The sequence below is a fragment of the Olea europaea genome, chromosome 23, assembly GCF_002742605.1.
Source record: "Olea europaea var. sylvestris chromosome 23, O_europaea_v1, whole genome shotgun sequence".
NCBI lineage: Eukaryota > Viridiplantae > Streptophyta > Magnoliopsida > Lamiales > Oleaceae > Olea > Olea europaea.
Genome location: NC_036259.1, coordinates 7,299,391 through 7,313,707, shown reverse-complemented (window position 1 = coordinate 7,313,707; position 14,317 = coordinate 7,299,391). Strand labels below are relative to the sequence as shown.

Sequence of the window (14,317 nt, the reverse complement as noted above, 5' to 3'; positions counted from 1 at the left end):
TTATCTAGAAAAAATATGCTTGTATATTTCATGCTTAATTAAGAAATATACGAGGTTATACAAACTATTTTGCCTGTATTCTTTGAAGTGTTGATATGATTTGAGTTGAATGTGAAGATTATATTTCTAAATTTTGTTTAATTCAATATTGGAAAATTGAAGATTGAGTACAAAATTATAAATTAATTTGCATATTCATATACGTTTTATATTTTGTCCTTCATATATTTTAATATTTATTTTATGCTTATGTTGAAAAAATAAAAATTTGAAATTTTTTCTGACATTCGATTTGATAAGTAAATGTATGATATTCTGTATACTCGGTATTTGTAAGTGTAAAAATCGATATATACGATAAGCTGCAAATATGGTGGAAGCATATATGGTGAGCTACAAATATGATAGACAGCATATACGGTGCTAAATTTTATTATAGTGGAAGAAATCAGATTCATTCATACTATATATACACTTTACATACCGTATATGCAACATACAGTATTTATGCATACCGTATTTGTAACTTATCGTATATGCAGCATACCGTATTTACAGTATACCGTATTTGCATAATACCGTATATGTAGCGCACAGTATTTACAGCATACCGTATTTGCATCATACCATATTTACAGCATACCGTATTTGCATCATATCATATATACAGCATACCGTATTTGCATCATACCGTATTTACAGCATATAATATTTGCACATATTGTCTTTAGATACCGTATTTGGCAGATATTGATTTTTGTAATTCAATATTGTTTTCTTTTTATAATTGTATCTTCGGGAATTTAAAAATAAAAATGTGATTATGAAATTACTAATTTTTAAATATGTTTTTTTGTTGAAAATAAAAATGATTTTTTTATACTATTTGTAAAAAATTATATATTGTAATTTTATTAGCGTAATAACAAGATTTATTACGATTATTTAAAAAAATTTTAAGACAACATAATAAATTCATACTTTTAACTTGGTGAGTGCAAAAGTTTTTTGTGTATCAATAAAACATTTCTCATTCGAACAATAATGCCAAATTTTTTGGCATCATGCTTTCATTTTCTTCTTTTCACAAGTTTTACTTTTTTCGTTTGGGTAATTGGCACAAAACTTCCATACCTTTCAAGTTCATTGTGGAAAACGTCCCTACCTTTTATTTTTTGACATTTTTGCCCTTACTTTCACATTTCTTTGTGTTGGATGTCCTTTTCACCAATTTTTAATATAAAATGACCAATATACCCTCGTATTTAAATAAAACAAAAAAAGGAGAGAAAAATAAAAATAATAAATTGCAACTATAGGCCCAAACTTTTAAAAGTACTAATAACCCCCCAAAAATATTCACCTTCTTCCCACACCTCACCCCCACCCCACTGCTACCCTCTCCTTCACAAAATAACTCCTACAATTAATTCTTGGGATGTCATCAGATAGCTTGGCTGCAAAGATAGCCGGAAAAGATGAAAGCCAAGGTAAAACTTCTGGAATTCAGTTTCCTTTTCTTTTTTCTTTTTTATGTCAAAAATGTAAAACGTATGATTTTATCTTGTCAGCAACTACGTGATTCCATCTTTTTCCCCACTTCTTTTCCAACAGCACCCCAAGTCTCCCACAACAGGCAATTTCTGTGTGTATATAAATATAGTTATATATTATCCAATCCAGCCCCTAATATGCTTTAGCTTTCTTTGTGTATAATTAATTTATTCCAGCCATTTTCTCTCCCTATTTTTGTGTTTCTATGCGTGTAGTATCCTCAATTCGGCCCCCAAAAACAGTTGCCCAATGTCTCCAATTTTTCGCCCCCAGCAGCCTCTGTAATTCAGCGACATGGTGAAATCGACATAGAACAACCACCCAATGTTTTCAATTATTATGTTGAAATTTAACGAAGACCCATTGCTGTAATAGTTGGAGCATTAGGAGGGGATGTCGGAATGGGTGGTCCGCAACCATAGGACCCATTACCGACGCCGGAATTGATGGAGGAAGCAAACCAATTTCTCAAACTAGTTAGAGTTTCTTCTAAGTTTTGAATGGTTATATGATCTATTTGAGTAATTGATTGACAGGAAAGTGTTTGTGGGTTAAACTCATCGGTAAAGGGAGCAGTTTCCGGTGATTTATCTAGTGGTGGGTGGCGGTTTGGGTATGGAACGCTGGACACCGATGGCTCCATTCACAGAGGTGGTGGTTTTTTATTTAATTTTTTTAATGATTTTTAAGTATATATTTGTAACCGATTTGTAATTTTTTTAAAATTTGGGACTATTGTTACAATTAATTCTTTATTTTTTTCTTTTCTTTTCTTTTTATTTTATTTAAATATGAGAGTAAATTTGTCAAAAAAGTTGAAAAGGACATTCATCGCAAAGAAAGGTTGAAATGAGGGTAAAAATATCAAAAAATGAAAGATAGAGACGTTTTCCACAATGAACTTGAAAGGTAGGGATGTTTTGTGCCAATTACCCTTTTTCATTTTTGTCTTCTTTATTTTTTTATATTCTTTGTAGTTAGCAATGATTATTTCTTTAAGAGTCTTTTTTTGTGTATTATATTGAAGCTAAACTTATTCTTGTAATTATATTTTTTTATTAGATTTAATGCATATCTTTAACTAATAAAATAACAAACTAAACAAATATTAAGTTGCATAATTAAATTTAAAAGATAAAAATAAAAAGTTGTTGCATGACCGCACAGGTTGTATATTATAACATATACGGTAAGCTACATGCCGTAATATGCATATTGCTGTAATATAACAAAAAAATTGTACAGCAATAATTTCTCATTATATTATGTTGTACATTATATTATAGCATATACGTATAATATGTGATATCTTAACTATAACATATAGTATTACAGCATACCGTATTTGTACATATTGTCTTTAAAGCAATCACCAACATTTGTTATAAATAAATATTCCTAATAAAGACATTATAGTGGTTTAATTTGCTTTAGAATGACTTCAAAGTTATTTTGAACCGACATAAGAAATTTCAAATGTACAATATGTGCAACTGCATAATTAGTCCATTTATTCTGAAAAGAGGAAATAGAGTCATGAAACAAACAAGAAGACGAGACATGAAAGTTGCAGTCTGCATAAATGAGTAAATTCATTCTCTTTTTATAAGCTATTCGTTTTTCATCCTCTCTCAATAGTTGTCTCTCTCTTATTATTGAGCCCATTTCATTGCTCTCTGTCAATTTCATTTCTCTCGACAAGTCAATCTATAAACAAGCACCACAAAAGACTAGTATGTTTAAGAAGATAAAATCGACCAAATTCAAAGAGCTCTTCATATGGATCCTTAAAACTAACATGTAAATTGTCATTTACAATGCTAAGAAATTTTTTCGAAAAAAAAATTCTTGTTGTTAAGAAAGGAGAAAAAAATGAATCATTTCTTAAATTTTGATCAGTTAAAAGTCAAACATTTGAAAGCCAAACATTATGATCAGTAGCTTCCTCCTCTCTCTTAAGCATTTCATCAAACATTTATCTAGCTCCATTCACCATTTTGAAGCAACATTTTGATCATAATATGTAATGAAACCAAACTCAATCTAAAACTCAAATTACAAAAAATTTGAAGCTCAAACATATATAGGGAAACACCTGCCAAAGAATATGAGCCAATAATATGCAACCAAATTAAAAACATAATCAAGCAGAATGTCAAGAAATGTCATACCGAAAATTTAAACTAATTAAAAAAAACTTTAAATTCATCCCATAAATGCTATGAAATGGATTCATCAAAAGAAAGTCAAAATTCCAACAAAAGCACCGTCTTATTTGATTTTTCTTCAATCTCGTTCTTTTAAATTTCATGGTTGGAATATAGGATAATGCAGAGGAGAGAAATTTCATGGCCCTTTTTCTCTATTAGCTTCTTCACTAACGTCTTGTTGCCCTTGTCATAACAATATTGTATTCTTGGATTGATTAAGAGAATTTGAAATAACATATATAAAACAGTGTTCTAAAATGCACACATATTCTCAATGTGTTTTCGAAACGCATCGCATATGGGGTATGCATATGATAATGCAGTCAACGCATTTCATTGACCGCATATGCACGCATATTATCCAAAATGCGCACGCATTTGTAATTAAAAATATGTTCCAATTAACATAACAAAGTTCAACCCATTTTTATAACTTAAAAAAATAAAATTGAGCCCAACAAACATCAAATTGCCCCAAATCACATAAGTCCATCAATTATATACAACAATCTCCAGGGTTTTGGCTGTAGCATAAATCTTCATCTGGACATTATACATACCCTGAATCCTGATGCCCATCGTCCTGCTGGCTGTCGCCCACCAAGGAAAAGCTTAAAAAGCACTAAAGGAAACCTGTTCGTTTTTGGCTTTTATGCAAGTCTACTATTTCAATTTTATTATTGATATTATTCTTAATTTTATGGTGATTAACGGTTATGGTGTTTACAGAAAGAAATTAACCAATTTCTAATACTGACTGTCAGTCTGTGTAATTGTGTAAGAGAGAGAAGCAAGTTATATAATATAATATGGATGAATCATAAAATTTAAGATATCTACTAAAGTTGTGATGATAATATATTAATTAAATAATCGGTCAATGAGATTAAATAATTGGTCATTATGTTAGTGAGATTACAACATGAACTCTGACTAGTTCACTATTAAGTCTGCTGCCAATGGAGCAAGATTGTTCTTCAAATGAAATTAAATAATTGCTCACAAGCTGATTCTTGCTTTTATTATATATATTTTTTTCAATTTACTAGAAGCCAATGGAGCAAAATGATTCTTTGAAGGCATCTAATTCCATTTCAAAAGATAATGAGCTAAAAAATAGTTCAGGAGATGTTGGATGGGAAACTGCAGTTGTTAAAGATGTTAGTAAACCTAATAATGTAAGATGCACATTGTGTGACAAAGTAACAAAGGCCGGGATTAATAGGCATAAAGTGCACATAGCAGGCATCAAGGGAATGGGTGTGAAATCGTGTCCTAAAGCAAGTCAAGAGCAAAAAGCCAAGTGTCGTGAAGCACTTGAAGAGATTAAGTCTAAGAAGTTAGAGAATGCATTGAATAAAGCTAAGTTGAGGGAAGATGTAGTTATATCTATGTCTACACGTGAGGAAGAAGAGGAAGACATTTCTATCATTGAAGGGGGAAGGAAAAGGCCTATACATGTGGGTCCCTAGATAACTTTTCAAGGCCAATTAAGGTTGATGATGCTTCTATGTCTGCAAGTAAGAAAATGAAACAACAAAATATCAATGATGCAATTGCTAATAAAGGGTTACTAGAAGTTCATTAATATTTGGCTAGATGGGTATACGAAGCCGGAATTCCTTTTAATGCCATTGATAACGATAGTTTTAAAAAATTTGTTGAAGCTCTTGGTTAACATGGTCCGGGTTACACCCCTCCTTCACAATACCAATTAAGCGAGCCACTTTTGAAGGGAGTGGTGGAGAGAACAAAAGAAACTCTTAAGAAGCAAGAAAAAGAATGGAAAAATAACGGGTGTTCTATTATGACCGATGCTTGGAGTGATAACAAAAGAAGAAGTATCATGAATTTGTGTGTGAATTGTAAATTGGGAACCACATTTCTCTCTTCAAAGGAAACTAATGATGATGTCACACTGGTGAATACATCTTTGAATATGTCAATGAATGTATTAAAGAGGTTGGAGAGGAAAATGTGGTTCAAATTGTAACCGACAATGCTTCCAATAACATGGCCGCTGCGAATTTGTTATCAATGCAAAGGCCTAACGTCTTTTGGACATCTTGTGCTACTCATACCTTGAACCTTATGCTCCAGGGAATCTCTAAACTTCCTAGCTTCAAAGGAGTGATTAGGAAGGCAAAATCATTTACTATTTTCATCTATGCACATCATAAGACTTTGGCACTAATGAGGAAGTTTACAAAAAGGGAGATAGTTCGGCCGGGAGTCACTAGATTTGCTACATCTTTCTTAACATTACAAAGTTTGCTCGATAAAAAACAAGAGTTGAGAAATATGATGACTAGCAATGAATGGGATAATACGAAATGATCTAAGAGCAAAAAGGGAAAATAGGCCTTTGATATTGTTGTTCCCAATGATTTTTGGATCTTGATAGACTTGTGTTTGAGAGTGTTTACTTCATTAGTGAAAGTTCTTAGACTAATTGATGGAGAGGAGAAACCTTCAATGGGATTTGTTTATGGAGAGCTACTAAAGGCAAAGGATGACATTATAAAGACGTTGAAGAGAAAAGTGACTATATGCCAATCTTGAACATTATTGACGTAAAGGGCAAGGATCGAATTGATAGCCCACTTCACACAACAGCTTATCTTTTGAATCCGTTTTACTTCTTCAAGAATCCAAAAATCAAAGATAATCAATTGATAACTAATAATGTGATTCTTTGTGTTGAAAAGTTCTTTTCCTTTGCTTAAATGCAACATCATGTGATAAATGTTGAGTTGCAAAGATACACTCAAAAAGAAGGTGCATTTGGAAGAAAACTAGCATCATGTGGGTGTGAGAACAATACTTCAAGTTGCAATCCGGGTATGTTAATATTATTATTCTTTTTCTTGTCAACATACCATATGTACATATTATAATATTTTTATCTCTTTCTTTTGCATTTACTAGTTAGTTGGTGGGACTTTTATGGCAATGAAACACCAAACTTGAAATTAATGGCAAAGAGGATCCTTGGTTTGACTACTAGTTCATCCGGTTGTGAGAGAAATTGGAGTGTCTTTGAAGGGGTAAGTACTAATTAAATAATTACGTTGATGCATTTTAGTTATTACTTTAGTAGTTATTTGATAATTTAAATTAGCATACTAAAATTTTTAAACTTCTTTATGTAGGTACACACCAAGAAAAGGAACCGCTTAGATGCCACAAGGATGAAAAACCTAGTTTATGTTCAATTTAATGCAAGGTTGATGAACAAAAAGAAAAGGAAGGATAAATTAGAAACTTTATTAGCAAGTAATGCAAGTAATGCACAATCTTGGATTGTTGATAGTTGTGATGATGAGGAGGAAGTTGACAATATATTACCATCTACAGGAGGTAATAGAAATTCTCAAGTCGAAATAAGGGAGCCCGATGAAGATGATTTCGTATCGGATGACACTGAAGATGACTTGAATGAAGAAGAGGAGATTGAATTAGAATCCGATAAAGAGCTAGACAAGATTTAGAATTTTTTTTTTTTTTTTTGTCAATATTCTTGTTTAATTGAATTGTAGGAATTGATTATCAAGTAGCTGTAGTATTTATGATTTTGAGCAAATGTTTTTGTTGAAAATTTGAAAAATATATATAAATTTGAAGTAATTGTCTTATTGTAGTATTTATAATTTGAGTAAATTTATTTTTTTTAATTCGAAGAATATGTATAAAAACTCAAAGAATACATTATTTTATTTATTTATTAGTTTAAAATATTAAAAATTGCAAAACGCATAATAACGTATATGCTTCGCAAAAGCACACATATTCTTATAATGCTTGATGCTTTATCGAAACGCATTGCCACGCATTACGTATTTTAGAACATTGGTATAAAGAGATAGGAAAAGAAGAGCTGAACTGATGAAAAGAGAGAGAGAGTGGGGAGGGGGGTGGAGATGGATTTGTAGTGATGAAAAAATAATAATAAAAAAAAATTGAGGAGCAAGCAATGCTCCACATAGTCCGAAGAGTTCACGTGAACTCTCCGCACAACTTGAACTCTCCGAACTATGCAGAGGATTTTTATTTTTTTTAATTCTCTATGGTTTTATAACTTACAGAAGAAAATGCACTATTATTAATCTATATTCTCTATCACCAGAAGGTATTCGTAAACAACTTAACTTAAAAACTTCATAAAAGTAGGAAATCAAAAAGGAATCTAACTTCTAGGATTCAACAAATTTGATGATCACTTAATAGATTCTACCAGAAGATTCATATTTCTACTTAAAAAAAACTCATCCACACAGTTTGGAGAGTTCACATGAACTCTCCGCATCGTGCGGAGGGTTGGAAGATTTCACTTGAACTCTCCGCACAGTTAGGAGTGTTCACGTGAACTCTTCGCACTGTGCGAAGGGTTCAAGTGAACTCTCTGCACAATGCGGAGGATTTTTATTTCTATTTTTTATTTCTTTATGGTTTTCTAACTTACAGAGGAAAATACACTATTATTTTAATTTATATTCTCTATCACCAAAAGGCATTCGTAAACAACTTAATTTAAAAACACCATAGAATTAGGAAATCAAAGAGGAATCTAACTTCTAGGATTCAAGAAATTTGTCTACTTTAAAATTAAAAAAATAAAAAGAAGCTAAAATTAAAAAAAAATTGATAAAAGTAAAAGTTAAAAAAAAAAAAAAATCCTTTGCATAGAGCGGAGGAGTTTTTTTTATTTGTTTAATTCTCTATGGTTTTTTAACTTGCAGAAGAAAATACACTATTATTAATCTATACTCTCTATAATTTATATTCTCTATCACTAAAAGACATTCGTAAACAACTTAATTTAAAAACTTCATAGAATTAGGAAATCAAAGAGAAATCTAACTTCTAAAATTCAACAAATTTGATGACCACTTAATATATTCTACCAGAAATCTCATATTTCTACTTTTAAAAAAAAAAATTTGCTAGAAGTATAAAAAAAAAGGACAAAAAAAAGCTATAAAAAAAAATACCATGGAGTTGCTCCACAAAGTGTGGAGCAAATATTGTTGTTTTTTCTCTTCTTTAAATTTCTTTCTTTCTATATTCATTATGGCATACGATAATAGTAAAATAATAGTAAAGAATCGACTAAAATACACTTGCACACATACTCAAATAACTGGCTGCTTCAAGAATATGGACAAAACCAAAATCCTTTTTTATTATTCTTTGATTTTCTTCACCTTATTTGCCTAACCAGCTTGAAGAGATAACATGAATGAGCTAAAACAACCGTATAATCACAGACAAACAAGAAATCTACGCTATTTACGTTTCAACAACAGAATTGAAAATAAAAAACGAAACATCATTAAAAATTTAAGACCAGAACTCACCAAACTTGAATGGCTGAAGACATGGGCTTTTTTCTAACCCAAGTGATCCATTAGAACCACTTCATCTTTTGCCATAATTCCTGGCTTGCCTCGTAAAATAAAATAAAATCCTTAATTTTTCGGGAACGATTAAAACGGAATGATAATACCCTTCTAAAAAAATCGAAGTAAAACCGCACAGTAAAATCAAACCAACATACATTCAATTTATAGCAAAAATCTAGATTTACTTACCAAAAACCTTGTTTCAATAATTCTTTCGATTGTTCTATGATAGAAGCTTTAAACCTCCGTAAAAAAATAAAATAAAATAGAGGGTTAGAACTTCTAGAATGTTGAGCACTGAGAAGACGAAATTAAACACCATATAGACAAAATATTTGGAAAACGAAATAAAAGAAAAGAAAAGAAGAAATGAATAGAAGAAAGGGGAGAATGAAGAAAAGAAGCATGGAAGGTTGCTTTGAGAAATGGAGAAAGAAAGGGAAAAATTTCACCAACAAAAATCAAAATTTATAAAAAAAAAAAAAAAAAAAGTTTTGTTTTTTTTTGGAAAAAAAAAAAAAAAAAAAAAAAAAAAAAAAAAAAAACGTCATTTTGCATTTTGTACAATAATATGGGATTCATTTACTTTTGAATGAATTGTCCTTTCTCCTTCCCATTTTTAAGAGAAGTTAGATAAAATAGACACTTATACCACATTTTTATGGAATATATCGACGATGGTCTTTCGCAACGTTTTTTAAACGTTACGAAAAGGAACCTGAGTTAACCCGAACCGATCTGACCTGCCCTGTTAAGATATTTAAATTAAAAAAAAAAAAAAAAAAACTCATTACCAAACGTGAGAAGTGAACAATTACAATTATAAAACCCTAACAATTCCCTCTCTCAATTCCTCTCTCATGCCGTCTCTTCTTTCAGTTGTTGGCAAGAATTCCAGTCTTCTTCCTTCTCCCATTATAATACCCTAAATCTTCTGACTCTCCAATCCCTCTTCTCGTCCCACACCATTCAGAGAAGATGAAGTTATTGTCATGGTTGGGTCTCCATCCTCACGCTTGCCCCTCTCCACTAAAATTCTTCATCTTCCTCTAATTTTGAGCCTTTTGTAACCCTAATTTAGTATGTTTTGGGTCCTGCCGTCTTCAATGTACGCTCACTTCCTTACTATTTATACAATTCCTATTCCCTTCTTCCTTCGAAAACTCTTAATTGACAGTATTAGGCTTTTGTTCACGGTGAAGATGTCAGTTTCAATAAGTTAGAGGGGGAGATTTCAAGAGACAATGCAAGAAATTTGAAACTGTGTGAGTCCAACTTAAATTCTTTTGCTTCATTTGGTTGGTTTTGACAGTCAGTGTCTGCAGTTTTACAGTAAATGTGAGATAAAATAGGAAACTGCCTTACCCACGACTTGCAATCTCACTATGATATTTTTGTAAACAGGTTCGTTACTAACAACAAGCTGAGTGGAAATATACCTGATACAATCTTGAAGGATGGAAGCAACATGTATGCACATTTTTTGTCATTAAACATGCTGGATATTTTGCACATAATTTGTTTCTATTTCTAGATTACTAGTAGAGAGCCTATTGATTGTGGTGTGTACTATAGAATAATGGAGCTTAAATGTGATATACAATATTGTCGAGGATATTTATGACTTAGTATGGATGTGATTTCCAATAGGAAAGCAGTAGACTTGCATCAAATTACCACCACGAATCCTTATCCTTTTGCTATAAGTTATAAATGAACTGATGAGATATCAAATATTAAGTATCTTCGTCGATACATGATGTAAGTTAAGTTGGTGAAACTAGAAGGGGAATAAATTGAAAGTAATAAAACTTTGGAGTAGCATTTTGGAATTTAGGTGTTAGATTAAGTAGAATTAAGAAGCATGTATAATCTTCTTTAATCATAGTAAGAGTAATGATTCCACTATAAACTCTGGAGAATAATGAATTTCCAAAAGTAAAAAGCATTTGAGGAGAATGTAATGTATAGGACTATAGTAAATTTAACTAAATGAAGAAAAGCAACATGAGTTTCATGTGATCTTGGGATTACTATTGAGTTAAACGGTAAGTTTGAAAAAATGGTTACTAGACAATTTATGCTTTGTCGAACCAAGTGTTAGACCATTATTAGACAACATTTCAGTAAGATGATTGCAACAGTAATGAGGATGTGCCATACTATAGAATAAAATAAAAATAAAAATTTTACTTCCTAGAACATGTTACGAAAGGGAGAGTCAAGAATATAATTAATATGGCTTGATGAGGTTGGAATTTTTTTATTTTTTTTTTGGTTGGTCAATGGACATTTCGGTAATCATAACATTGGGTCGAACATAATGAAAAATAACAATTCATGTAAATGATCCCTAGATGCTTGTTCATTTTTATTTGAACTGTATTACTTTCTTAATCATTAACGAGACAAATTCAGATTTCAAAAGAATTTACTTGAAAGGGAATGTGTTTTTATAGCATTGCAACATGCTCTATCTTTTATCTGTAGATGCAAAGATATGCTCAAAATTATGTAGCAGCTCCTTAGTAGCTCTTTTCAAAAGATTAAGCTATTTACACTTCCTGCATATATTGGCCAGCTAATTTCTTCATTTGTTGCCATCATTGACAACTTAAAAGATGCTTGCTAGTGTACACGTACAATGGGGCTCGAGGAGCACAAAGGCCCATGACTAGACATTTTAATGTCACGGTGACAGATAATAGCTTGGAGATTAGATTTCACTGGGCTAGCAGAGGGACTGCACGAATTCCTTATAGAGGAGACTATGGTTCCCAAGTATCCGCTATTTCGGTCAATCCATGTGAGTAGTTGACAATTTCTTTGTGTAATCCTGTCCTTGTTTTCCTGTTATTTTATGAATGTGCAATTAAAATAGTATAAGAAACTAGATATGCTATGTTCTGAACTTTTGTTATCCTGTGCTATCAAAAATGTTTAACCTTGGTTTAGTTTGTTAAAGTTTTTAAATGTAGGTGCTCATTCAATATGATACGAGAGTTGTAAAGGTTTTGGGATTAAATCTCATTGTTATCCATTTATGAAAGTGTGCTCAACCACCTAAAAAGATACAGCCCGTGTTGACTATATTAAATATATATAAAGTTCTTATTTATCCCTTGTTTGATTTTATTTTTTACGAAGAGATTTTTTGGAAAAATCAAAATCAAACAAGTGCTTAATGATTATTTTACAAAAACTTATTCTCTTTAAGGGAGAATTATTCAATGTGATTTGTTCATTTTTCTAAGGTCTTCAACTTGCTCCTCATTAGCTGAATGCTTCTCAGATTTTTACAAGGCTACCAACTATAAAGTGTACATGTTGCTTGCTCTAGAAAATTGTGCACAGCTAGATTTCCCAGGCTTCTGCACAAGATATAATCCTTGATATGATGATAACAAAGAAAAATTGTATTAAAAAGTGAAGATTATAATTGAATCTCAAAAGTTATCTTGATAGAAGCTGGATCATCTTTCCTTCTTAACAACTGACCTCTTAGTTAAACCCCATTTTTAAGTTAATTCCCTATAATTCGACAAGTGGCAGAGGATCTAAGGTCATTAATACATCTCTTGTCTGCTCAAGTGCTATATGCAAATTTGAATGGCATAACTGTATTCATATATCCTATGTCCCCCCAAGTTATCTAATTTATATTGTATAGCTGTCTTATACGTTAAATGTATCTGAAAATGTCCCAGGGAACTTGTTGACTTTATTCTTTAAGCTGTCGATGACAAATTTATGGATACTCATGGTATGTATATCAGATAAGCCAAAGTTCAAATTACACTAGAAAGACCTGGACCTCCAAAATATAACTAGCGCAATTTTTTTCATCTGTTTGTGTTTATTTATAGTAGCCATGGTGCCGATATTTTATTTGATGCATGAATATTTGAAAATGTATAACCTACTAGTAATAGATGAATTTAAAGAAAAATAGATATATCTTTCACTTATATGATTTTTGTTCCTCAAATTTCTATTTTTCTCCTGTGCAGATTTCAAAATTTGTTCAACCGGAAGCAAAAAGAATATACACGCTTATATAATAGTTGGAGTTCTATCATCTTTTGCTATTTTCATGATACTTGGCATCCTTTGGAGGAGGAGGAGGATTCGTCGTCGTTTTGATACACGCGTTCCCATAAGTGTTGGAGTAGATCCTATCCTGAACATGGTGATCTTTATGTTATATCTTGGTTACTTGATTTGTCCCTTCGTCTCCAATGCCATTTTTCACATTTTAATCCCTGCTCATTTTTAGTTAGATGGTGTTGTATCACACTTTAATGTTCAAGTGTATTGATTCAAAAATGTGTGGCTCAATTCAATGAATTGACATGCTCCAATGCTGCTCAACGCAGCCACTATTTGATAAAAAGGGGTGAGAAAATTTATGAACTTGTAACTTAGTGAGTGGATATTTCGCAAACTAGTATACTTTTTTATATTTATGCAAACTTTTTGAAACTCGTACACTATTACAACCGATAATTCTTTTAAAATTAAAACATAATGGAATCATAAACTTTTTTATTCTGTATTTGGAGTAAACCATTGTAGGTATAACGGATATAATAAATCTGACATCCATACTATGAGTAAAAATATCATTTCTCAGTAATATATGTTGAAATCTTTATTCTGTAAATTGAAGTAACTAAATTCTGTAGTTTGAAGTCTAACAATATTTTTAAAATTAGAGCACAATGGAATCATAAAATTATTTACTCTTTATTCTAAATAAACCACTATAAGGTATAACGGGTATAATAAATCCAACATGCAAACTATGAGTAAAAATATTATTTTACTATACTATAAGTTGAAATCTTTATTCTGTATATTGAATAAACTAAATTCTGTAGTTTAAAATATGATAAGCTATATAATACTGAAGAATCACACTAAAAAGGTACTCAGAGTAATCAAACTCATGTATCGATGATTATCGAAGTACACGGCAAAAATATTCAATTACGTAATTATGGTAATGCGCATGTAGAGCTGCCCAAAGGCTATAATCTTGTTATACACTATGGAAACACATTCACAATAACACAGAGCTGGTAAAATCACCATATCTGGTTGTACACTGTGGAAACACATTAACATTAGTGTACAACATGTAAAATTACC

General features: G+C 31.2%; 3 protein-coding genes across 5 annotated transcripts; all 3 read left to right on the top strand.

Moving 5' to 3' along the window:
- The first annotated feature begins 4,819 nt into the window (after positions 1-4,819).
- LOC111371981 lies at positions 4,820-6,326 on the top strand. Its single transcript, XM_022994122.1, has 4 exons — positions 4,820-5,224; positions 5,500-5,715; positions 5,865-6,033; positions 6,169-6,326. Exons 1-4 carry the CDS (start codon positions 4,820-4,822, stop codon positions 6,324-6,326), a joined length of 948 nt encoding a protein of 315 aa, XP_022849890.1.
- Positions 6,327-6,658: 332 nt separating this feature from the next.
- Positions 6,659-7,391, top strand: LOC111372253. Its single transcript, XM_022994497.1, has 2 exons — positions 6,659-6,811; positions 6,917-7,391. Exons 1-2 carry the CDS (start codon positions 6,740-6,742, stop codon positions 7,253-7,255), a joined length of 411 nt encoding a protein of 136 aa, XP_022850265.1. The 5' UTR covers positions 6,659-6,739; the 3' UTR covers positions 7,256-7,391.
- Positions 7,392-9,986: 2,595 nt separating this feature from the next.
- LOC111372252 (probable LRR receptor-like serine/threonine-protein kinase At1g07650) lies at positions 9,987-13,513 on the top strand. Of its 3 annotated transcripts, none has more exons than XR_002698721.1 (4): positions 9,987-10,431; positions 10,571-10,636; positions 11,748-11,972; positions 13,177-13,513. XR_002698721.1 is itself a non-coding variant. In XM_022994495.1 (4 exons), exons 2-4 carry the CDS (start codon positions 10,624-10,626, stop codon positions 13,440-13,442), a joined length of 453 nt encoding a protein of 150 aa, XP_022850263.1. In that variant the 5' UTR covers positions 9,991-10,431; positions 10,571-10,623; the 3' UTR covers positions 13,443-13,513. The 3 variants fall into 3 exon arrangements, 1 of the variants encoding a protein (XP_022850263.1); XR_002698720.1 differs by having other exon boundaries at positions 9,989-10,431; positions 11,788-11,972; XM_022994495.1 differs by having other exon boundaries at positions 9,991-10,431; positions 11,799-11,972.
- The last annotated feature ends 804 nt before the right edge of the window (positions 13,514-14,317 follow it).

Coding starts and splice junctions, on each gene's coding strand:
- LOC111371981 (XM_022994122.1), top strand. CDS start 4,820: ATGGAGCAAAATGATTCTTTGAAGGCATCTAATTCCATTTCAAAAGAT. Junction 5,225..5,499: donor GAAGGAAAAGGCCTATACAT/GTGGGTCCCTAG, acceptor CCACTTTTGAAG/GGAGTGGTGGAGAGAACAAA. Junction 6,034..6,168: donor ATCTTTCTTAACATTACAAA/GTTTGCTCGATA, acceptor GGATCTTGATAG/ACTTGTGTTTGAGAGTGTTT.
- LOC111372253 (XM_022994497.1), top strand. CDS start 6,740: ATGGCAAAGAGGATCCTTGGTTTGACTACTAGTTCATCCGGTTGTGAG. Junction 6,812..6,916: donor ATTGGAGTGTCTTTGAAGGG/GTAAGTACTAAT, acceptor TTCTTTATGTAG/GTACACACCAAGAAAAGGAA.
- LOC111372252 (XM_022994495.1), top strand. Junction 11,973..13,176: donor CGCTATTTCGGTCAATCCAT/GTGAGTAGTTGA, acceptor TCTCCTGTGCAG/ATTTCAAAATTTGTTCAACC.